Here is a 26230-nt window from a genome sequence, read left to right as displayed (position 1 = left end):
ACTGAGCATTTGATTTAGTGTTTAAAGTGTACATAGGGCATTAGCCAGTGAATATGGGAATGGGGGAAGAAGAAATTAAAGTCAAATAAAGGCAAGGAGGTAGAAAATTTTTTAAAAGTATATTTAGAGTATCAATAGTAAACCACTTTACTTTTGCGTTCAGGGGAGTTGTGGGAGAAATTCTAGAAAAAAATATATTTTGGTCCTGGAACATAGAAGGTCTTGAATAGCAGGCTCTGATATTCTAACATAATTTAGTAGGCATTAAGAAGACATTGTAAGATGGCAGATTAGGGGTAGCCACCCTGATGATCTCTTCCAACATGCCTGTCCAAAAACTTTAATTAACTAATTAATTTAGAATTTTCCCTGCCTTACGTGTAAAAACAATTTGTAACATCATTTTTTAAAAAACTTTGTGTTCCAAACTTTGTGTTCTCTTCTTTCCTCCCTATGCCCCTCTTAAGAACTCAAGAAATTCAATATGTTATACATGTGAAGTCATGCAAAACATAGCAGACAAAACTTTAGAAAAAGGAACTGACACAAACAAGAAAATATCCTTCCATCTGTATTCAGATACCATCAGTTCTTTCTCTGTAGATGGAATGGACTTTGTATAAGTCCTTCAGAGTTGTCTTGGATCATTGCATTGCTGAAAATAACTTAGTCATTCACAGTAGTTCATCTTACAACATTGCTTTTATTTTGTATACAGTGCATTTCACTGTGCACCAGTTCATGTAGGTTTTTCTGATAGCATCCTCCTCAATTTATACTAAACTATAGTTATATAGTACTTTAAAGGGAGATTTTCTTATAGAACACCCATGAGATTGATTATTGCAATGACAATAATAGCTAACATTTATATAGTACCTTTTACCTGACAAAGAATTTTCTTCACAATAGCCCAGCAAAGTACCACCACCACCATCATCATCATCATCATTGTCATCTTACATTGCTATTGCCTCTGTTTCAAATTTGTTTTCCCAGTTACTATTGCTAACTTTGTTTCCCTCCATCCTACTCACTCCGCATATTTACATTATTTCTATCTTCTTTTACCCTTCCCCTCCTCAAAAGTGTTTTGCTTCTGACTGCCCCTCCCCCAAACAGTCTTCCCTTTCTTTACTGCTCTCCCCTTATCCCCTTCTCCTTCCACTAACCCATAGGGCAAGATATATTATTATACCAACTTGAGTGTGCATGTTATTCCCTCTTTGAGCCAATTCTGATGAGAGTAAGGCTCATTCATTCCCCCACTCCTCCCCTATCTTCCCCTCCACTCCATAAGCTTTTTCTTGCTTCTTTTATGTGAGATACTTTACTCCATTCCAAATCTCCCTTTCCCTTTCTCCCATTGCAATCCACTCACACCTTTAATTTTATTTTTTTTAAATGTCATTATGGGGCAGCTAGGTGACAAAGTGGACAAAGCACACTCCCTGGACACAGGAGGACCTGAGCCCAAATCTTGTCTCAGACAGAAGACACTCACTAGATGCTTGACCCTGAGCATGCCACCCAACCCTGACTGCCTTGAAAAACACACACACACAAAAAAAAAAACCCAAAACAAAACAAACAAAAATACCAAACGCTGATAAACAAAAAAACAAATGCTTTACAGATATCATCCTTTCACAATCAATTCTCACCTGTGCCCTTTGTCCATATTTATTCCTTTCAGCTGCCCTAATACTGATAAAGTTCTTATGAGTTAGAAGTAGCATCTTCCCATGTAGTATTATAAACAGTTTAACCTTTTAACCTCCCTCATTATTTCTTTTTCCTGTTTACATTTTTATGCTTCTCTAGGTTCTTGTATTTGAAAGTCATATTTTCTACTAAGTTCAGGTCTTTTCATCACAAATGCATGAAAGTTTTCTTTTTCACTGAAGTCCCATTTTCCCCCCTGAAAGACTAGACTCAGTTTTGATAGGTGATTTTTGGTACTAATCCTAATTCCTTTGCCCTCCAGAATATAAAATTCCATGTGCTCTGATACCTTAATGTAGAATCAGTCAGATCTTGTCTTAATCCTGACTGTTGTTCCACAGTACTTGAATTGTTTCTGGCTGCTTGCAGTATTTTCTCCTTGACCAGGGAGCTCTGGAATTTGGCTATAATATTCCTGTAGGGGTTTTTTTGGGGGGAGGATCTCTTTCAGGAGGTGATCAGTGGATTCTTTCAATTTCTATTTTATCTTCTGCTTCTAGAATATCAGGGCAATTTTCCCTTACAATCTCTTGGAAAATGCTGTCTAAACTCTTATTTTGGTCATAGTTTTCAGGTAGTCCAATAATTTTTAAATTAATTCCCCTGGACATATTTTCCAGGTCAGCTATTTTTCCAAGGGTATATGTCAAATTGCCCTCTATGTTTTATTCATTTGGATTTGCTTCAATTTGTCTTGATTTCTCATAAAGTAATTAGCTTCATTTGTTCAACCCTAATTCTTAAGCAATTATTTTCTGCAAAGAGATTTTCCATTTGTCTTTTCAAACTGTTGACATTTTGTCATGACTTTCCTGTATCACATCTCATTTCTTTTTCCATTTTTATCTCTACCTCTCTTACCTTATCTTCAAAGTCCATTTTGAGCACTTCTATGGCCTGAGATCAATTCTTTTTTTCCATAAAAGTATGTTATTTTCAGTTACACATAGAGATAGTCATCAACATTTGTTTTTATCAGATTTCTAGTTTCAAATTTTTCTCCCTCTCTCCCCTCCCTCCACCCCTCCCCAAGACAGCAAGAAATCTGATATAGGTTATATATGCACAATCATATTAAACATATTTCTGCATTACTCATTATGTGAAAGAAGAATTAGTGCAAAAAGGAAAAAATGTCAAACAAAACAAAACAAAACAAAATAGAAATTGTATGGTTCAATCTGCATGTAGATTCCATGGGTCTTTTTTCTGGATTTGGAGAGCATTTTCCATCATGAGTCCTTTAGAACTATCTTGGACCATTGTATTGCTGAGAAGAGTCAAGTCTATCACAGTTGATCAACGCACAGTGTTGTCAATACTGTCTACAATGTTCTCATGGTTCTGCTCATCTCATTCAGCATCAGTCCATGTAAGTCCTTCCAGGTTTCTCTGAAATCCACCTGAACATCACCTTACAGCACAATAGAAGTGCATTGCATTCATATACCACAACTTGTTCAGTCATTCCCCAATTGATGGGCATCCCCTCAATTTCTAATTCCTTGCCACTACAAAAAGAGCATTTATAAATATTTTTGTACATGTGGGTCCTTTTCCCTTTTTTATGATCTCTTTGGGAAAAAGACCTAATAGTGGTATTACTGGGTCAAAGTGTATGCACAGCTTTATAGTCCTTTAGACATAGTTCCAAATTGCTCTACAGAATGGTTGGATCAGTTCACAACCCCACCAACAATGCATTAGTATTCCAATTTTTCCACAGCTTCTCCAACATTTATTATTTTCCTTTTTTGTCATATTAGCCAATCTGAGAGGTATCAGATGGTACCACAGAGTTGTTTTCATTTGCATCTCTCTAATCAATAGTGATTTTTTCATATGGGAATAGATAGCTTTGATTTCTTCATAAGAAAACTTCCTGTTCATATCCTTTGACCATTTCTCAATTGGGGAATGACTTGGATTCTTATAAATTTGATTTAGTTCCTGATATATTTTAGATATGAGGCCTTTACAGAAATAATGGCTATAAAAATTATTTCCCAGCTTTCTGCCTCCCTTCTAATTTTGGATGCATTGCTTCTGGTTGTATAAAAACTTTTTAATTTAATGTAATCAAAATCATCCATTTTGTATTTCATACTATTCTCTATCTCTTGTTTGGTCAAAAACTGTTCTCTTTTCCAAAGATCTGAGAGGTAAACTATTCCTTCCTCTCCTAATTTACCTATGGTATCACCTTTTATGTCTAAATCATGTACCCATTTTGACCTTCTTTTAGTATAAGGTTTAAAATGTTGGTATATGCCTAATTTCTGCCATACTATCTTCCAGTTTTTCCAGCAGTTTTTGTCAAATACTGAGTTCCTATCCCAGAAGCTGAAGTCTTTGGGTTTATCAAACAATACATTACTAAAGTCATTTACTATTTATTTTTTCTGTGCCGAACCTATTCCATTGATCCTCCACTCTTTCTTAGCCAGTACCAGTTTTGATGACTGCCGCTTTATAGTAAAGCTCCAGATATGGTATGGCCAGCCCACCTTCCTCTGCATTTTTTTTCATTAGTCCTCTTGATATTCTTGTCCTTTTGCTTTTTCAAATGAATTTTCTTATTATTTTTTCTAGCACTATAAAGTAAATTTTAGGTTGTCTTATTGGTATGGCACTGAATATTTAATTTAGGTAGAATTATCATTTTTATTATATAAGCTTTGCCTATCCATGAGCAATTTATATTTTTCCAATTATTTAGATGTGATCTGATTTGTGTGAAAAGTGTTTTGTAATTGTATTCATAGAGTTCCTGGGTTTGTCTTGGCAAGCAGACTCCCAAGTATTTTATATTGTCTACCATTATTTTACATGGAATTTCTCTTTCTATCTCTTGCTGCTGAGCTTTGTTGGTCATGTATTTCAAATGTTCATGATTTATGTGGGTTTATTTTGTATCCTGCTACTTTGCTAAAGTTGTTAATTGTTTCAAGCCATTTTTGAGTTGATTTTCTAGGATTCTCTAAGTATACCATCATATCATCTGTAAAGAGTGATAGTTTTTTTCTTCCTTGCCTATTCTAATTCCTTTAATTCCTTTTTCTTCTGTTATTGCTAAAGATAACATTTCTAGTGCAATATTAAATAATATGGGTGATAATGGACATCCCTGTTTCACCCTTGATCTTATTGGAAAGGCTTCTAACTTATCTCCACTATATATTTTGCTTGCTCATGGTTTTAGGCAGATACAGCTTATTATTTTAAGGAAATCTCCACCTATTCCTATAATCTCTAGTATTTTTATTAGGAATGAATGCTTTATTTTGTCAAAAGCTTTCTCTGCATCTCTTGAGATACTCATATGATTTTGGTTAGTTATCTTATTGATACAGTTGATTATGTTGTTAATTTTTCTAATGTACCAGCCTTGCATAACTTATATTAATCCCACCTGGTCATAGTGCATTATCATGGTGATCACGTGCTGTAATCTCCTTTCTAATAACTTATTTAAGATTTTAGCATAAATATTCATTAGGGAAATCAGTCTATAATTTTCTTTCTCTGTTTTTTCTCTGCCTGGTTTTGGCATCACCACCATAGTTGTGTCATAAAACGAATTTGGTAGAACTCCTTCACATATTTTCCCAAACAATTTGTATAGTATTAGAATTAATTGTTCTTTAAATGTTTGGTAGAATTCACCTGTAAATCCATCTGGACCTGGAGATTTTTTCTTAGGGAATTCATTAATAGCTTATTCAATTTCTTTTTCTAATATGGGTTTACTTAAGGATTATATTTCCTCTTCACTTAACCTGAACAATTTGTATTTTTTGTAAATATTCATCCATTTCATTTAGATTGTCAAATTTATTGGCATATAGTTGGGAGAAATAGCTTCTAATTATTGCTTTAATTTCCACTTCATTGCTTTTATTTTTCATAGTGGTCATTTGGTTTTCTTCTTTCTATTTTTTTAATAAAATTAAACAAATGTTTATCTATTTTATTGGTTTTCTCACAAAACCAGCTCTTAATTTTATTGATTAATTCTATAGTTTTCTTGCTTTCAATTTTATTAATTTCTTTAATTTTCAGGATTTCTAGTTTAGTATCTAATTGGCATTTCTTATTTGTTCTTTTTCTAGCTTTTTAAGTTGTGTGTCCAATTAATTCATCTCCTCTTTCTCTTTTTATTAATGTTAAGCATTTAGAGATATAAAATTTCCCCTAAGCATTGCTGTGGCTGCATCTTATAGGTTTTCGTATGTTTCCCTGAGATCAGTTCTTATATTTCTTGGAAGCTTTGAGTGTAAGTGCTTTGACTTTGTTTTCTACTTCTGAGTGTGTATTTTGATCTTCCTTTTCACCAAAAAAACCCCCCAAAAAACCAACAAACAAAAAAAAAAACCACTTTCTATGGCCCTTATGTTTTTCTGTCTGTTCATTTTTCTAGCTTATTTCTTGATTTTTAACTGATTCTTAAAGTGGGACACTGTCCCAAGCTTCAGGGGTTCCTACATGGTATGACTACTTAAGGAGAGGCACATTCTGCACTTGCCTGGCCTGTGCTCTGGTCTGTAAATAACCCCAGGCCTACTTGCTCTTTAACCCAAAACCAAAGAATCTGTTTCACTGTGGTTTCTAGCTCCAGCCATCCTGCGCCTCTCCCCCACCTGGGTCTGCCAATGAAAACTGCTTCCTGGTTCTCAGCATGGGCAAAACAACCAAGTTCTTCCCCAGCTCCAGCAGAGAACCCTGTAATCTCCCCTGGCCAAGCACTCAGCCCTCTCACCAGACCATGACCTTAGTTCCAGAACAACCCGCTGCTGCAGCTAATTCAGAGGCTTTCAAGGTCTCATTCTGTGGTATGGCTTAGGGCTGAATCTGTGTACAGGGTTGGGGGTGTGCTTTATTCTTGCCCTGGTAGAACAGACCTTTCCTGCTGACCTAAGTTGTCCTTTTGTGTGTTCTGCTGCTCCAGAAATTGTTTTATGGCATTATTTGGAAGTTTTTAGTGTGATTGTGTGGGGAACTCCAAGAACTTACTGCCTTTCCTCAGCCATCTTGGCTCTGCCCATCCTGAATGCCCATCCAAACAACTTAAAAATATGTCTCACTATGTCCTGTTATTGACTCTGCTTCTCCAAATTTAATTTCATGTTTTATTTTATTTTCTCACCTAAGAAACCTTTAGTTTGGCAGTATTCAGTGGCATAGGGATTGATTCTTGTCTGGAGCTCAGTTGCAGCAGCAGCAGCAGGTTTAGGAGCTCTCACCTCAGAGACAGGAAGAGGGTCAGACAACTGGTTAGAAAGAGATTACAGGGCACACTTTGCAGGTATTGGGTAAGGCTGGGTCTACTTGGAAAACCTATTATGTAACTCAGTCCTAAGTCATAGTTCCAAGGCTCAGAGCCATGTTGGTGGTCAGTTGCAAAACAGCAGGTCTCTGGTCACAGTACCAAAGCAAAGAGCAACACAAGCACTTGCCACTGTAGGTGAGCAGAATCCCTTCCATGGGAAATACCAAAGGACAGACAAGGAGCACAGTGACCACACTTCTGCTGAGATCACACCATCTTGGAAGCACCAAAAACCTGCAGGCCCCCAAAAGTAGCTCTGGGAAAAGCAGCACAAAAAAGCCTGAAGCTTTAAACAGTGCTTCGCTAACCTGAGGTGAGAAAATAGCAAGCAAACAGAATTAGACTGAAAATCTACAACAGTGGCACAGAAGATCAAGACATAAACTCAGAAGACAATGAAGTGAAAACAGCTACCAAAATAGCCTCAAAGAATAATGCTAATTGTACTAAAACTCAACAAGATTACCTGAAAGAGTTAGAGAAAAAGATAAGAGCCCTAGAAGAAAAAACTGGGGAATGAAATGAGTGATGAGAAAGTGGGAAGGAAGGAAGGAGGGAGGGAGGGGAGAGGAGAGGGGGAGAGAGAGAGAGAGAGAGAGAGAGAGAGAGAGAGAGAGAGAGAGAGAGAGAGACTGAAAGAGAGAATTAATAAGGCAACTAGGTGCCACAGTGAATAGAACACTGACCCTGGAGACAGGAAGATCTGAATTCAAAACTGGTCTCAGACTCTTAATAACTGTGTGAGCTGGGGCAAGTCACTTAACCATGGTTACCAAAAATACAAAATCAACAAAGCCAGTTGACCAAATGGTAAAAGAGGCATAAAAACTCACTTGGGAGAATTCTAAAGCAGAATTTGACACATGGAAAAAGAGGTATGATGCCCTACTGAATAAAATAAATCCTTAAAAATTTGATTTGAGCAGGTGAAATTTAATAACTGTATGAGACCTCAAGGAAAAATTAAACAAATACAAAACAATGAAAAAAATAGAAGGTAATCTGAAATATCTCATTGGAAAAATAACTGACTTTATAAACTCTATCTGATTGTTTACCACTCCAGAGAGGGGAGATACAAGCAAGGGAAGGAGGGATAGAATTTAGGACTCAAAACTTTAAATCAAAATGTTTATCATTATTAAAAGAAATAATTGTACTGTAAAATAGATCTAGAAGTGATAATTTAAGAATTATTTAAATACCTGGAATTCCTGATTTTAAAAAAGAGCCTAGAATCATATTTCAAGAAACCATCAAGGAAAACCAGATATTTTATTATCAGAGGATAAATAGAAATTGAAAGAATCCACTGACCAATTCCTGAAAGATATTCCAAAATGAATATTCCTACATATATCATAATTAAATTTGAGAGCTTCCCAGTAAAAAATAATACTTCACCCAGTTACATAAAAATAATTCAGATTGTGGAAACTCAGTTAGGATCATACAAGTTTTAGCAGCTTCCATGTTAAAAAAATAGATCTTATAATATGATAATCTAAAAGGCAAAAAAGCTAGGAACACAATCAAGAATAACCTACCATGCAAAACTGAGTGTGATCCTTTAGGGGAAAAATGGATATTTAATGATATAAAGGATTTTCAAACATTCCTGATGAAAAGACCAGAGCAGAATGGAAAATTTGACTTTCAAATGCAAGACTCTAGAAAATCATAGAAAGGTAAAATTGAAAGAGAAATCATAATGTTAAAATGTTTCCATTCTTGTATGTGGAAGTGACACATGTAACTCCTAAGAACTTTCTCATTACTAGAATAGCTAAAAGGAGTTTACATAGACACAAACATGGGTATAAGTCAATTATGTTGGAATGGTCTTCAAAAAAAATAAAGCGTGAGAAAAAGGGATGCACTGAAAGAAGGGGGAAGGGAGAGAGTTAGAATGGAGACTTTTTTTTTCTCATAAAAGAGACAAACAAGCAAAATCTTTTACAATGGACGTAGGAACGATCCTTACAAAAACCCCTTGGTCGTGGCAGGCAATGCTTGAACCTCCTTCACAATGGAATTGGTTTAAAAGGGGAAGAAAAAATATATACACAGTTACATATAGAGGTGTATCTTATTAGAATAAGGAATAGGAAAGGAAAAGGACAAGGGAAAAGGGTGGAGGAATAACAAAAGTGAGAGCATATTAATGAAGTCAGTATTTTTTTTTTTACCATAAAAGTATCTTGTGGGGCAGCTAGGTGGCACAGTGGATAGAGCACCAGCCCTGGAGACAGGAGTACCTGAGTTCAAATCCGGCCTCAGACACTTAACAATTACTAGCTGTGTGACCATGGGCAAGTCACTTAACCTCAATTTCCTCACTTAAAAAAATCTTATTATTTTCCAGTTACATGTAAAGATAGTTTTCAACATTTGTTTTCATAAGATTTTAGTTTCAAATTTTTCTCCCTCTCTTTCTCCCTTCCCTCCCCCTCCCCAAGACAGAAGGCAATCTGATGTAGGTTATATATGTACAATCTTATTAAACATTGTTCTGCAATAGTCATCTTGTGAAAGAAGAATCAGAACAAAAGGCAAAAACCTCAAGAAAGAAAAAAAAAAAAGAAAAATGTAGAAACAGTATGGTTCAAACTGCATTGAGAATCCACACTTCTTTTTTTCTGGATGTGGAGAACATTTTCCATCATGAATTCTTTGTTATTGTCTTGGATCATTGCATTGCTGAGAAGAGCCAAGTCAATCACAGTTGATAATCACACAATGTTGCTGGTACTGTGTACAATGTTCTCCTGGTTCTGCCTACTTCACTCTCCATCAGTCCACTTAAGCCTTCCCAGGTTTTTCTGAAATCTGCCTTTCTTTTCTTTCCCCCTTCTCTCCTGTTTCTGCCCTCCCTTCTATCAATGCCATTTACCCTTACCCTTTTACTTTCTTAAAGAATAAGCTAAGTTTCTTTATCCAAATGGGTGTATATGTTATTCCCTCTTTGAACCAAATCTCATGAGAGTAAGTTTGAAACAATGCTCACCCCTCCATTCTTTCCCTCTATTGTAATAGGTTTTTTCGTGTCATTTCATATAATGTAATTAACCCCATTTCACCTTCCTTTCCCTCTCCTCCCCAATTCTCCTTTTATTCTGCCCCTTAAGTTTCTTTATATCATCACATCAAAGTCTTTGTAGAAGCTATACCCTAATAGAGATAGACTTCTCAAGAATTAAAAGTATTATCTTCCCTCCTAGGGATATAAACAGTTTAAACTTATTGAATAACTTTTCCTCCCTATTTACCTTTTTATACTTCTCTTGAGCCTTGTATTTGACGATCAAATTTTCTGTTCAATTCTTGTCTTTTCTTCAGGAAACCTTGGAAGTCCCTTATTTCATTGAATATCCATCTTTTCCCTTGAAAGATAATGATCAGTTTTGCTGGGTATTTGATTCTTGGTTGTAATCCAAACTCCTTTGCCTTCTGGAATATCATATTCCAAGCCTTGTATTCCTTTAATGTTGAAGCTTCTGGGTCCTGTGTAATCCTGTCTGTGGCTCCATGATATTTACATTGTTTCTTTCTGGCTCCTTGAAGTATTTTCTCCTTAACTTGATAATTCTGGAATTTGGCTACAATATTCCTTGGAGTTCTTCTTTTGGGATCTCTTTCAGGAGGCGATCAGTGGATTCTTTCAATGATGATTTTATCCTCTGATTCTATAATATCAGGGAAGTTCTCCTTGATAATTCCTGAATTTCCTGGAATATGGTGTCTAGATTCTTCCCCTTCTCCTTCTCCTCCTCCTCCTCCTCCTCCTCCTCCTCCTCCTCCTCCTCCTCCCTCTTACTCTTCTTCTTCTGATCATGGCTTTCAGGTAGTCCAACAATTCTTTTTTTTATTTATTTTTTTTTTTGCAGGGCAATGGGGGTTAAGTGACTTGCCCAGGGTCACACAGCTAGTAAGTGTCAAGTGTCTGAGGTCGGATTTGAACTCAGGTCCTCCTGAATCCAGGGCCAGTGGTTTATCCACTGCACCACCTAGCTGCCCCCTTTGTCCAACAATTCTTAGATTATCCCTCTTGGATCTATTTTCCAGGTCAGTTGTCTTTCCAATGAGTTATTTCACATTTCCTTATGTTTTTTCAGTCTTTTTATTCTGCTTGAGGGATTATTGGTGTCTCATGGTGTCATTAGCTTCCATCTGCGCAATTTTAATTTTTAAGGCATTATTTTCCTCAGTATGCTTTTGTACATCCTTTTTCATTTGGCCAATTCTAGTTTTTAAGGAATTGTTTTGCTTAGTCAGTGTAATTCTCATTTCTCCCACTTCTTTTCCCATTTTTCTTCTACCACTATTATTTGATTTTTTTAAGGGCAATGAGGGTTAAGCGACTTGCCCAAGGTCACACAGCTAGTAAGTGTCAAGTGTCTGAGGCCAGATTTGAACTCAGGTCCTCAGGAATCCAGGGCCAGTGCTTTATCCATTGTGCCACCTAGCTTCCCCCTATCATTTGGTTTTTAAAAAGCCTTTTTGAGCTCTTCCAAGAAGGCTTTTTGGTCTTGAGACCAGATCATCTTCCCACTTGAAGCTTCACATGTAGGCATTTTGACAATACTGTCCTCATTTGAGTTTGTGTTTTGGTCGTCCCTGTCACCATAGAAGCTGTCAATGGTAAGGGCCCTTTTCTGTTTTATTTTCAAATTGTACCTATTTTAAAACTTATAAAATCAAGTTCTGCTCTTGGGGCACAGGGTTCACTGTTCCAAGCTACTTGTTCTGGAGCATAGGGTCCTGGTCACTGGGGTTTCTGCTCTGTGGCCTCTGTGGCTCTTGGATCCCTTAGCATCCTGGAGCACCCTGTGCTGGGATAGCTTGGCCAAGTTGCTCCTGTCCTGTGGTTGGTTTGCTAGCTGGCAGTTTGTTCTCTCAGCCATGTCTGGGGTGTCTCACAAATGGCCTGTTGTGCCATCAGCCTTCTGAGTCAGGACGAACAGGCCTCAGCAACTTATTTATGCTTTGGCCAAGAGCCTCCTGCTGACTTGATCAGACCCCCCTCTGCGGTGCCCTGCGTTGATCTATGGCTGAGTTATGCAGCTCTGAGCTGTGCTGCGCTGCACTGCCCTCCCCTTTCACTCAAATGAGACAGACCTTTCCTGAAGTCTTTTGAATTATGTCAAGTTAGAAGATTGCATCTCTCTGTCTTTTTGTAGGTTCTGTAATTCCATAATCCATTTAGAGGCTTGATTTAATGTTGCATTTGAGGGAAACTTGGGAGAGCTCAGGCAACTTCTTGGCTTCTCTCTACCATCTTTGGCTCCTAGAGGCCGTATTTAGAAGCAAAATATACTTTTGAGGAGGGGCAGGATAGAAAGAATGAGAGAGGGATAAATAGAAGAAAATAAGATAGAGGGAAATACACTCTTAGCAATCATAGCTGTGAATGTGAAAGGGATGAGATCACCCACAAAATAGAAGCAGATAGCAGAATGGATGAGAAATCAAAATCTGACAATACACTGTTTAAACGGGACACACTTAAAACAAAAAGACACACAGAGTTAAAGGAAAAGACTGGAAGAGAATCTAATATGCTTTAACTGAAGAAAAAACAACACAGAAGTAGCAATTATGATCTCAGATAAAGCAAAAAAGTAAACCTAATTGAGATAAGCATAGAAACTATATTATATTAAAAATATCAGAGAAAATGAAATTATTTTTAAAATTACAAGTTTCTCTCATAAAAGCCTCATTTCTCAAGTATATACTGAATATAGAGCTGAGTTAAATTTACAAAAACAGTAGACACTCCCTATCGATAAATAGTCAAAAATAGAAATAGGCAGTTTTCAGAAGAATTCAAAGCTACAACTCTGAGGTTCCACCTGGCAACTATTACACATGATAAATGTTGAAGGGGATGCAATACCAGTACTAGACATGTATCTCAAAGGGATTTAATAAAAAGGAAAAGGATGTATATGTTCAAATATATTTATGGCAGCTTTTTGTGATGGGAAAAAATGAAATCAACATCCCATCAACAGGGGAATGGCAGAACAAGTGGTGGTATAATGATTGTGATGGAGTCTGATTTCAGAAAAATATATGAACTGATGCAAAGTGGCATGAAAAGAAGGGGCAGCTAGGTGGCGAAGTGGATAGAGTACCAGTCCGGGATTCAGGAAGACCTGAGTTCAAATCTGACCTCAGACACTTGACACTTTCTAGCTGTGTGACCCTGGGCAACTCACTTAACCCCCATTGCCTCATCAAAAAAAGAGAAAAGAACTGGGAGATCATTTTGCACAGTAACAGCATTGTTGTAGTAATGATCAACTATAAAAGACTTGGCTATTCTGCCTAATACAATGATCCAACACAATCCCAAAAGACTCATGATAAAAAAAATGCTATCTACCTCCACAGAGAGAACTGATAAACTCTGAGTACGAATTGAAATATTATTTTCTCACTTTATTTTCTTGCTTTTTTTGGAAATGTGGCTTACATGGAATTTTACGATGCATGATTTCACACTTATATTTATTATAATTTTACCTGGTTTCCAAATAGATGGGAGATGGTGAAGGAGAGAGGGAGAGAATTTGGAACTCAAAATTTAGAAAGGAAACAATATGAGACTAAATAAAGAAATTGAGATGTTAACAAAGACCACATATTAACATAAATCTAGAAAATTTTAATTATGACAACTCACATTTATATAGTGCTTTGCATTTCTTGAGAAAGAGCTTAGTATTTTCAGAATTCTATTTTTGCAAAATTACTCTTGCAGGGGAATGTAAAATACCTTGAAAGTAAAGGGGAAGAGTGGAAAAGACTAGTTAGGAGACAAAAAAATAGGTCATTCAAAAGAAGCAATGAAAATCTGACTTAGGTAGTACTGAGGTTGAACTGAGTGTGTGAAGATGATAGAGGACCCAAAGAATTTTTAAGTCTGGTGGTTTGAAGGACAATATGAAGGTGAATTTCCTTTTCAGATAAGGCTTACTGATTTTGCACTGCTTCACCAATACCATAAGAAGAGGCAGTTGATGATGTACTGATGGGTTAGATTTCATGGGTATCATGTTGAGTAAATATGTATATGAATGAATGAGGCATTTGGTCAAACTCTTTAGCCTATTATACTTTGAATCAGTACCTACTATTTTGAATGTTCTTTCACTAGTTGAGAGTTAAATGTCATACTTCTCTCCTTTTGGGAGACAGGAGTGATAGTAGAGTGAAGACTGTGTTTGGACCTCTCAGGCCCCTTGGATTCCTTACCCAAAATAATTCACGGGTAGTGGTTTGGGATAGGAGTATATAGCTTCGAATGATTAAGAAAATGACTCTCAAAACACTTTCAGCTAAAAACTCTTTAGGGAAGAGATAATTTGAAAACCTAGACAGAAACACTAGAAAAAAGATATTTTTTTCCCAGTGAGTTACTGAATACTTTTATTCTACATATAATAGCCAAAAAGGATTTGGTCTGTGGGCTCCTCTGGGCTACATCACAAGTATCAATACAGGAGAGAACAGGTCATTGGAGCCAGTCACAGAATCACAGAGTGCCAGATGATAAGGTATAGTCTCTGATTAGACAGTTCTAATGAAGCAGTGAAAACATCACAGAAAAGGAGAGGCAAGAGGGGGAGTTAAGCATCAGAGGCTCCTGTGCCCAAAACAAAACTGGTCCAGTACTCACAGCTGCCTATTCTTAAGACAGGAAATGATTTCTATAGAGGTGACTGTTGCCTGCTTGTCTCTGAGGCCTCCTGGACAGAGTTTACTTTGCCCAGGGGGTTTCTGATGTTCCTTTAAGAAAATTTAGCCTTGCTCCCAAGCTCTTCCTCAATTCTGAGAAGCTGGTTATATTTGGACAGATGCTCAGATAGGCAGGGGACACCAATCTTTATCTACCCAGTGCAGAGACCCACTACCAGGTGTGCAATGAATGTAGCTTTAGTCTCCCCAGAATGATGGGAAGCCATTACTCCCTACCCATTGGATTGGGCCAGCTTGAACATCTGGAGAGATTTAGACACAGAGCCATTTTGGTTCACTTTAAGTAGGAGGTAGTTGCAGAATTTCTCATTCACAAACTTTTCAATGTGCTTGGGATTGGTCATCATGAGATCATCCCCTACTACCAGCAGTAGCAATGAAATTCTTCCGAATTTCCCAAATAATCTGTTCCAATGGATCTTTAATAGACACAGCTGGATAGTCCTTGATGGAGGTCTTATAGAGATCTCCAAGCTCAGCAGGGGAGATGAATCCCCTGGAATCATCAAATGACTTGAAGTCCAATTCCTATTTCCCAGATCAGAAGAATTCTGAGGCACCCACATCTATGACAATTACAACCTTATCAGTATATCCAGCCTTACCAATAACATTGTTTAGCAGCTCCAGAGCTTCCTTATTCTCCAGGAAGTTATGCTCTACATTAGTGGTATCCTGTCTATATTTCTGCTTAATCACATTCTTCAAGTTGTGGTAGACCTCAGTTCCAATGTGCATGACCTCCTTGAAGTTTGCTGTGCTGATGGGAAGGATCATTAACTCCTGTATGGCTAGCTTGTTACCAATATGGGAGCCCCCATTGATCAAGCTGAAGGCTGGAACTAGTAATAGATCATCATTGCCTGCAAGGTCAGTAATATGCTGAAAGAGTGAGACACCTTTCTCAGCTTCTCCCACCTTACAAACAGCCAGAGACACTCCCAAGATGGCATTTGAACCAAATTTAGATTTATTCTCCATGCTGTCCATTTCTACCATCAAGTTGTCAATCTTCTCCTGTTCTACAACATTCAGTTTCTTGCTAACCAGGGTTGGGGCTATAGTTTTCTTAATGGGCTCAACCACTTTGGAGCTCAACTTTTCCCCATGTAGCGGGTCTTATCATTGACTCAGAACTCCAAGGCTTCATGGATGCTAATAAAAACACAACTGGGAACAGAAGCTCAGAAGAGGCCTTTTGTAGAGTAAAGATCAACTCCATGAGAGTTGAAGATATCTCTTGCCTGGATCTTGAGAGTAGACATATTGAGATTCTGGATGGAACTTCATCCAAAGGGTTCAGGAAACAGAGACCAAGGGAGGAAAAAGCTTCTTAAACTATGGGTCATGATCCCATATGGGGTCATATAACAGAATGTTGGGGTCATGAAAAATTTAACAACAGTAAAAGGTTATGTAAACTTATTTTATATACCTATATACATGTGGTCAAATAAAAATTTTCTCAGTTGGAAAGGGGTCATGAGTGGAAAAAGTTTAAGAAGCCCTGCATTAGAACAGAATTCAATCTGTTGCTAATCAAAGAAGTTATGTCCAGGAATATTCCCAAAGAGAATAGAATGTTACATACAGGGTTCTTCTATTAGAGATAATGTTATTATTGTAAATACACACACACACATAAATATATATATGTATACATTTATGTATATATATGTATACATTTATGTGTATATATGTATACATTTATGTGTATATATGTATACATTTATGTATATATGTATACATTTATGTGTGTGTGTGTGTATATCTATATCTATATCTATATAATTTGAGGCATAATGGAGAGACTAATAAATGAGATCCAGACTTTAGAACATGCACAGTTTTACCCTTCCTTGTGAGTGAGACAGATTGAATATAGATGCCATTATCTGTCAGGTTTCAATCCAATAAATAAAGGCCCTATAATTCTACTTTCAGCTATAAGTGGTTAAGGGGCTGATGCTATGATGATGGAATTGGCCCAGGTAATAGAGCCGATGGTGCATAAAAAATAGAGAAAATGATTTCTCACTTGTTCCCCTTTTGGCTTTCAAATGAAGAGGATTACTCTGAGCTGCTAGACAGGAAGGGTAGAAAAGGCTGTACTACACTCATCCCGTGTAGATGCTTTGTGCCCCAAAATTCATGGAACCTATTCCATTTATATTTATTCATTTGTAAACTTAAGCAAACATGGGTATTTAGAAATGTGATAGAGAAGCTACCATCCCTGTTAGTTTTTAAAGATTGGAATAACTACCAGAGTTTCCCTCAACAAATAGATGTCAGTAGCAAATATCACCAGAACTGGTAGGAAGTATGATGGAATTTGGTAAGGAGCTTAAGCTGAGGAAACAACTTGCTTAGCTCAGCCCAGTCATCGACAAATTCAACTGCCAAGGTGTTTGATCTTCTTTTAAGTTAACTCAGCTAAGAAGGGAGTCCATCAGTGGCACTACATGCACAAACAAATTTAGTGATGATTCCATGGAGGAGGAAAGGATGCCCAAAATGAAGAACCATGAGGAGCAAAACACCCATCTACCTGGGTATCTGACCAACTTCATACTAAAAGGATTTAACCCATTCACCCAAGGAATCAGATGCATGCAGAGGGTAAAGTGCAAGGTTAATGTAATATATTTTGTAATTTGTGTCCTTGCTATAACTTATCAGGAAATAGCCTTTGTAAAAGCTAATTGGTATGAAAACAGAATTGGGGGAAAATACGGTTTTCATTTTTGGAAATCTTTCAGGAAGTGCCATAATTTTAGAATCCATAGTCCCTAAAGATTACTCTAGAATCTTGAGATAAGAAGTCAGACACCATTTGGGGATATGCCTTCCAGTGCTAATGTGTGAGTCCATATATAGTGGTGTTTATTCTAAATTACTGTTAGATCAATTAACTCATTAAGTTTCATAACTCTGATAAGAAAACTCCATAACAATAACAAAATTATTTTTGGAATATTATATCTTGATAATGACTGAGCTGAAAAGCTCTTATGTTTAGATCCACTAATATTTTATTTTTATAAAATAATTTAGGGGAAGCTAGGTGACACAGTGGATAGAGCACTGGCCCTGAAGTCAGGAGTACCTGAGTTCAAATCTGGCCTCAGACACTTAACACTTACTATCTGTGTAACCCTGGGCAAGTCACTTAACCCCAATTGCATCACTAAAAAAAATTTAGATGATCAAACACCTATTTCATAAAGAGTCTTCTAGAGTAACATGTAAAAATAAAATATTTTAAAATCAGTCACCTTAAATCAACTAAAATATGTCCTTTCCAGGAGGGAGATTTTTGAATTTGCTAAATCAGAAGGATAGATTCTTCCAATAAAGCAGTAGAGAATTATGAGGGAAAAGGTGGATGATGAGAAAGGAAGGGGATGAAGGAAACAGAGAGTAAAGAGAATGAGATTTCAGATGATTGGGTATGAGGGAACAAGGCTGAAGAGAAGTATGGGCTTTCTGTACACTAATCATCTGCCTGCAGTTCATGGGATATGGAGATCTATATATGTGTTTGCAGAGTAGCCTAAGGGCTTGAGCAACAGCTTTCACTTCGTGGTCATCATCAGTGATCCTGAGAAGATACCATGTAGATGCATCTGGTTAGGGAAAAGCTACATCACACACAAGTTGCTTCCTAGCTTCCAGGCCTAGGTTTACTATTCAGCTTGAATCAAGCAGAGAATCTTACACCAGAGTCAGAGATGGGGTGTTCTTCCCCACTCCACCACTGGGGCAAGGATTTTCACTGGTGGGCAGGAAAAATATCAAACGAGATCAATCATATTGCAGCTAAAGAGAAGAATTCCTCCTGAAAGAGATCTGAACAAGCCTCTGATAGATTTAAAAAATAAGAGTAATAACCCACCTGTCATGGACCCTTAATCTAGCCAAAGGCAGGAGCCCATTTTCAGGGTTATGATTCTCTGATGTAAAGGTACTTCTATAAACATTTTATGTGAAAGAAAATAATGAAATCATTTTATATTACAAGATTTAGAGGGAAAAATCAAGGCACTTCATGGAACAGATGAAATAAAATAGGATAAACAGAAGAAAGAGAAGTAGAGAAGGTGAGAGTCATAATTGCAGAGGAAAAAACAAGGAAGAGGAAAAAATAAAAATAAGAGCATAAAAGAAGGAAAGAGAGAAAGTAAAAATGAAAGAGAAAATTAAAGGAAAGGGAAACATAAATACAAATGGTTGGATAGAGCAGATGTACATTTTTAGTTCTACAGCCATATGTTCTGCTAGATTTGAAATTGAAATCCTGTGGGCTTCATCCTGCTCAATAGATTTAACCAAAAGCACTTGTTGAAAAACCCGAGAGAATGTAGTTTCACCCATCTGTCTGCTCCAACATGGCTCTTCCTTGTGTGCAGCTTTATGAGTTTGCTTTGTTTTGCTTTAGGAAAATTGACAACTGGATGAGAAGAACAGGTTACAGTATGCCCATCTAAATGTAAACACTCCAGCTGTTGTGTCTGTGCCCATCTGCATGATGGATGAGCATGGGGGAAATTTGGTAGATCTGTTAATATTATGAGAGATAGTTTCCTTTGATCATTCTTCACAGTGCACATAAGCATCTGTAGGTAGAGTCTAAGACATTATAACCTCTGCATGTGGAAAGTCAGATGTATTCAAAAGAAGAACATTAAACACAACCTCTTCCTAACTTTCAGGAGTCTCATATCCCTTGGTATCAGCCTGATTTACTTGTTATTGCTTTCAGTGATGAGAAATGGATTACCTCCAATGACAGCCGAATCGCTCCTAACTGCATTGGTGAGAGGTTCCCGTTCATCTGTCTTCCCAAAAGAATCTGCAATACATCAAATACAAGCAATTTATATTCCTCATTTTAAATACCTGAAGTGTCTCCAAACTCTGGAAATGATTTGCATGTGCATTTGGTCCTGTTATTCTGTAATGTGTCTCTGGTTCAGCAAAGGGACAGGACAACCAAGTAAGTTTGAAACTGCTGTCTGTTTAGATAAATATCACATTAATTACTATATTCTCTCTTCTTCATAATGTCACTCAATTTTAGTATGAAAAAGTGAAGATAGGGATTTAAACAGTTGTCCAATGTATGACGAACAAAAAAGAGAAAACTGGGACACTGAAGGCTATATCTAAAACCCCTAAATTGTGAGTTTCCATCTAATGAGACTTGAAACACCAAAGGCAGAAATTTTGTAATATGAATCTAAATCACAAAATTTCAGACTTGAACATCAGAGGCCATGCAGTCAATATACTTGATAGTGAATTGTCAATAGAATTTATTTGAGAAATGGTCATTTCCACCTTTGCATGAACAACTCTTGGAACAGGGAACCTACTAAATATCTAACACTCCATTCTACTTTCCAATAGTTATAAGTTTTAGGTACATTTTTTAAACATTAAACATATTTTACATTAATCCTTTACCTTTACTTCTGCCTCTCTTTAATTTCTTTCCATTGCTATAGTTTTGCCTTATTGTGGCAGGCAAAACAAATGGACTATGGCAGTCCTTCCAATATATGAAAACAACTATCTTGTTTGATTTAAATCTTCTTTTTGTTCCATGTGATACAGCCCTGGCTCCTTCAGCTAATTTCCATATGCCATGAATATTGGCTCTATACTATTCTAGATATGAAAATAAGTTACAATTTTCAACTTATTAAAGAATTCCTAAAATATAGTTCATAGGCTTGCACACAATAATCTATATCTAGTCTAACTAGTGTAGAGTCAGATAATCACTGATCTAGTCATAGACATGACATTTTTCTTAATGTTGCCCCCAAGTTTACATCAAACATTTTATTTTTAAAATTAACTTAAATTAAATTTTAAATGTAATAAACATTTTTATTTATAGTTTTGTGTTCCAATCTTTATCTGTCCTTCCCTCCCTCCTTTCCTTTCTCCCTGAGGTGGCAAGCAGTCATTTATGGGTTATACATGTATAATTATGCAAAGGATTACCATATTTGTCATTTTGTACAAAAAATGATTAAAATAAAAAATGAAATGTGAAAAATAGCTGTTCCATCAATATCAGTTGTTTCCTTGGAAGTGAATAGTATGTTTCATCAATAGTCCTTTGGGAGTGTCTTGACCATATTTTAGTATATGGTGTGAGATGTTGATCTATATATAGTTTTTGCCATATTGTTTTCCAGTTTTCCCAGCACTTTCTGTCAAATAATGAGTTTTTGTTCCAAAAGCTTGGAACTTTGGCTTTATTATATACTAGATTACAGTAGTTATTTACTATAGTGTAATTTCTATCATTCTGCTTTCCTGGGTCCTCCCTAGTTCTTTCAGTAACACCAATTCAGCTTTACAAACCCATTAAGAAAAACACTTGGGGGCAGCTAGGTGGCACAGTGGATAAAGCACCGGCCCTGGATTCAGGAGGAACTGAGTTCAAATCCGGCCTCAGACACTTGACACTGACTAGCTGTGTGACTCTGGGCAGGTCACTTAACAAAAAAAGAAAAACACTTGATCCAAGATACATCTTGATCTTTATTATGTCCTCTTCTCTGTTCATTGAAGAGGAATGTAATAAATCTAAAATAAAAGAATCTGAGATCTTAGAGATGGACAAGAACTCAAGAAAACATCTAGAACTAGTCAACATTTACCATCCCTTTTCAGGAAGAAAAGATATAACTAGCCACATTTTATATTTGTGTTATGAGGCTCAGAGAAGTAAAATGATATTCCTAAGGGAACCCAGTGACTTGTTGGGTGAAGGAAAGAAAGGAGTTAGAATTGAAGTCTCCTGACACCTTTGCACTTCTTCTTCTATATCATGTCTTAGCTCTTACCACCGACATCATCCTCCAAGCACACCAAATAAATACATAAATAAATAAGTAGATAAATGAACGAATAGATAAATAGATATATGAATGAATGTATATAAGCAAATGAAGAAATCAATCTATTAATCAATTGCTTTAGCTTAAATGAATGTCCTGTGAAGAAAATTAAATAATGATTGAGAATTGTATCATAGTAGAAAGAGCTCTGGACATTTTTCTGTTTATGACTCTATCAGGAATTCTTTAATGGTTTCTTCCAGCACTAAAATTCTATGATTCTAACCTACAAACCCCAACTTGTCCAGATTTGTACACCCAGACTGGTTCTGCTCAACTTTCTCATAGGAAAAAGGATCCTGATTTGTTTCTTTTCTTCCAATAATTCTCTCAGTCCTCCCTCATCCTCTGCTCAGAGCTGGTGCATAGGCCAAAATAGGAACACATTACTTATGTCCCAATCCAGGTTTCTCATTTTGAGAGAACTATGTGAAATTTGGAGAAGGACAGAAGCATTGTTATGGTGTCTTAGTGTTAAAAGCAATACTGCTTTATGAAAAAACCTGGCTTCCTGTTGACTAATAATAGACACTGATTAACTTTTCCTTAGCCAACAGGAATGTGGTATCCAGTCCCTGGTTGTTGGACTAAAAAAGTTTCCAGCACCTGCTATGGAGCAACTGGCAGAGGCCCCCAGCAGAGAAAATGGGGCAGATGTAGCCTTTAGGCAGCATTCTTATGCCAAGGAAGACACAAATTCATGGAAAACTAAGCATCCACAAAGTAGTTGGAAATGTGTATCATTAGACAGGATCTAATTATCTAATCTCATCAATATAGATCAGCCACAATATACATAACTTTAACATATTTTTCAAACATTGACACTGCAGGGGAGACAAAGGAAGCAATAATTCCATTGCTTTAAAAAGAAAAGACCTAGGGTTAAGTACCTAATGTTAGTAACTTATGATCATATAATGTTTCCTTTCTTTCCATTCTTATTTTATTTTGTACAAGCCTTTGGGGTAAGAAATTAGTTGTTGTTTCCATTTAATATGGCAGGAAATTAAAGTATTACATATGCTGGTGATTTGTCCAAGGCCATACTGTCCTGCATGTAACAAAATAATTGATTAATGGTAAAGATTAAATCAGAGTTCTGGCCAGCTGACTCTTGAGACTACATTCTTTCTACCCGACCATTATTACTCCCAGTAGCCTGACAGTCACTGAAATTAGCTCTTAGAGTTTATCCTTAATTCATGTAAAGGTAGTAATACAATTTAATTTGGTATGACATTAATGAAAACAATAAAGGCAAAGTCAGTAGTTTCTATGATATTAAGAAACTCAAAGTAGGGCTGTTATTAGGTGGTGACTGTAGTTTAATGAGGAGTTATGACATTGAGGCCAAATCCTACATCCTGTGTCTATTTAAAGTAAACAATTGCATTTCATGAAATACCTCCATTCTTTTTTTTCTTTTTTCATTTAATAATGACAATTTTTTGTTGTTTATTTTTTGTAGATAATATATTATTTTTGGAATTTATTTAGTATTTTATTTTGCCTCAATTATATGTAAAACTTTTTAACAGGGGGCAGCTAGATGGCACAGTGGATAAAGCACCAGCCCTGGATTCAGGAGGACCTGAGTTCAAATCCGACCTCAGACACTTGACACTTACTAGCTGTGTGACCTTGGGCAAGTCACTTAACCCTCATTGACCCACAAAAAATAAATAAATAATTCAATAAAAAAACTTTTTAACACTCATTTGTAAAACTTTAAGTTCCAAATTCTCTCCTTTTCTCATTGAGAAGGCAAGCACATTAGTATAGGTTATAAGTATATGGTTATGTAAAACATTTCCCTATTAGTTATGTTATGAAAGAAAACATAGACTAAAACAACAAACCCTCAAAAAATGAAATATGTATTCAGACAACATCATCCTTTCTCTGGGGATGGAAAGCATTTTTTCATCATAAGACCTTCTGAGTTGTCTTGAATCCTATTACTGAGAATCACTAAGTCTGATCATCTTAAAATATTGCTGTTGCTTTTTTTTTTCTCTTTTTTTTTTGGTGAGGCAATTGGGGTTAAGTGACTTGCCTAGGGTCACACAGTTAGTAAGTGTCAAGTGTTTCAGTACAGATTTGAACGCAGGTCCTCCTGACTCCAGATCCAGTATTCTAACCATTGCACCACCTAGCTGCCCCACTGTTGTTTTTTACAGAGTATATTTCACTTTAAAACAGCTGATATAAGTCTTTCCTGGTTTTTCTGAGAGCATCCTGCTCATCTTTTCTTATAGCACAATAGTATTCCATTATAATCACATATCACAATTTAATCAGCCATTTCCCAATTGATAGGAATCCTCTCAATTTCCAATTCTTTACCACCAAGAAAGAGCTACAATAAATACTTTTTATAAATATAGTTGTTTTTTCTTTTGTGTTTATCTACTTTTTGGATATAGACCTAGTAGTGATACTGCTTGGTCAAAGGGTATAGTTGGAATTGGGCATAGTTCCAAATTACTCTATAGAATTGTTCAATCAGTTCACAGCTCCAACAGTGTATTAATGTCTCATTTTCCCCATGTCCCCTCCTCTATCCTTTACCCAATCTGAAAGGTATGAGATACCACACAGTTGTTTTGATTTGCATATCTCTAATCAATAGAGCATTTTTCCATATATCTATAGATAGCTTTGGTTACTTCATCTGCAAACTCTTCATATCTTTTGATATTTTATCAATTGGAAAATGGTTCTTATTTTTATAAATCTGATCCACTTTTCTATATGTTTGAGAATTGAGACCTTTATCAGAGAAACTTGGTTCAATTTCTTTTCACACTTATGATTGTTAATATCTATTCTCTCTGTCTCCTTTTACGCTATCACTCCTCAAAAGTGTTTTGCTTCTGATGACCATGTCGTATAATGTACCCTATCTTCTCCCAGACTCCTCTTCTCTTATCTCCTTACCCTCCTAGTTTCCTGTAGGGTCAGATAAATATCTATGCCTAATTGGGTATTTATGTTATTCCTTCATTGAGCCAAGTCTAATGAGAGTAGGATTCAATCAGTCTTCCCTATGTCCTCCATATTCCTCTACACAATAAAACCTTTTCCTTGCCTCTTTTATGGGAAATAATTTAACTCATTCTACCTCTACCTCTCCCTTTCTCCCAGGGAATTCCTCTCACCCTTACCTATATATTTTAAATAGGATCCCTTCATATTCAGCTCACACCTGTTCCCTCTGTTTACATATATTCTTTCCAATTGCCCTAATAATAAGAAAGTTTTAATGAATCACAAGTATCATCTTCCCTTGTAGGAATGTAAATACTTTCCCCTTATTAAATACCTTAAGAATTCCCTTTCCTGCTTAATTTTTTTCTGTTTCTTTTGAGTATTTTATTTGAAAGTCCTTTATTTTGATTGAACCTTACTATTTCTATTTTTTTGTTTTTTGAAGTTTTATCCTTTTGCTCTCATTCTTCTTTTACAGCATGACAAATACAGAAATATGTTTAATGTGATTGTACATATATAACCTATATCAGATTGCTTGCTGTCTTGGGGAGGGGGGATACAAGGGAGGGAGGGAGAAAAATTTGAAACTAGAAATTTTATAAAAACATGTGGAAAACTATCTCTACATGTAACTAGAAAATAATAAAATACTTTTATGATTCAAAAAAAGAAAGTGCTCTATTTCTTTCAATATTCATTTCCCCCTGAAGGGTTATACTCAGTTTTGCTGAATAGATGATTCTTGCTCCTTTGCCCTCCTTGGAATATCTTATTCCAAGCTCTCTGATCCTTTAATGTAGAAGCTGCTAAATCTTGCATGATACTGCCTGTGACTCCACAGTAATTGAATTGTTTATTTCCGGCTGCTTATAATATTTTCTACTTTACCTTGAACTCAAGAATTTGGCTACAGTATTCCTGGGAGTTTTCATTTCAGAATCTCTTTCAGGAGGTGATCAGTGGATTCTTTCAATTTCTATTTTACCCTTTGGTTCTCAAATAGCAGGGCAGTTTTCCTTGATAATTTTTTGAAAGATAATGATATCGAGGATTTTTTAAAATAATAACTTTTTTGGGGGCGGATAGGTGGCACAGTGGATAAAGCACCGGCCCTGGATTCAGGAATATCTGAGTTCAAATCCTGCCTTAGTCACTTGACAATTACTAGCTGTGTGACCCTGGGCAAGTCATTTAACCCCCATTGCCCCGCAAAACAAAACAAAACAAAACAAAAAATAATGACTTTTTTGTAGCCCAGTAATTTTAAATTTATCTCTCCTGGATCTAGTTTCCAGGTCTATTATTTTTCCAATGAAATATTTTATAAAATATTTCACATTGTATACTATTTTTTTGATATGGTTAGTTTTGTTTTATTGTTTCTTTATTTCTCATATAGTCATTAGCTTCCATTTACTTAATTCTGAGTTTTAGGTAACAATTTCCTTCAGTGAGCTTTTGTACCTTCTTTGCCGTTTAGGACTTTATGTCC

The 26230-nt window shown here is 36.2% G+C and overlaps 1 protein-coding gene and 1 pseudogene across 1 annotated transcript in view; both read right to left on the bottom strand.

Moving 5' to 3' along the window:
• CNTNAP5 (contactin associated protein family member 5) overlaps positions 1–26230 on the bottom strand; it is a 974910-nt gene that overhangs the window by 7692 nt on the left and 940988 nt on the right. The window contains 1 exon segment of the mRNA XM_043992699.1: positions 19605–19676. Within this exon segment, the coding sequence (XP_043848634.1) occupies positions 19605–19676 (72 nt within the window).
• On the bottom strand, positions 15362–16086 carry LOC122746762 (annotated as a pseudogene).

Source organism: Dromiciops gliroides, chromosome 3 (assembly GCF_019393635.1).
Source record: "Dromiciops gliroides isolate mDroGli1 chromosome 3, mDroGli1.pri, whole genome shotgun sequence".
NCBI classification, from domain to species: Eukaryota; Metazoa; Chordata; class Mammalia; order Microbiotheria; family Microbiotheriidae; genus Dromiciops; species Dromiciops gliroides.
Note: the sequence above shows the minus strand (reverse complement) of the source record. Positions and strands in the feature narration are given on the sequence as shown.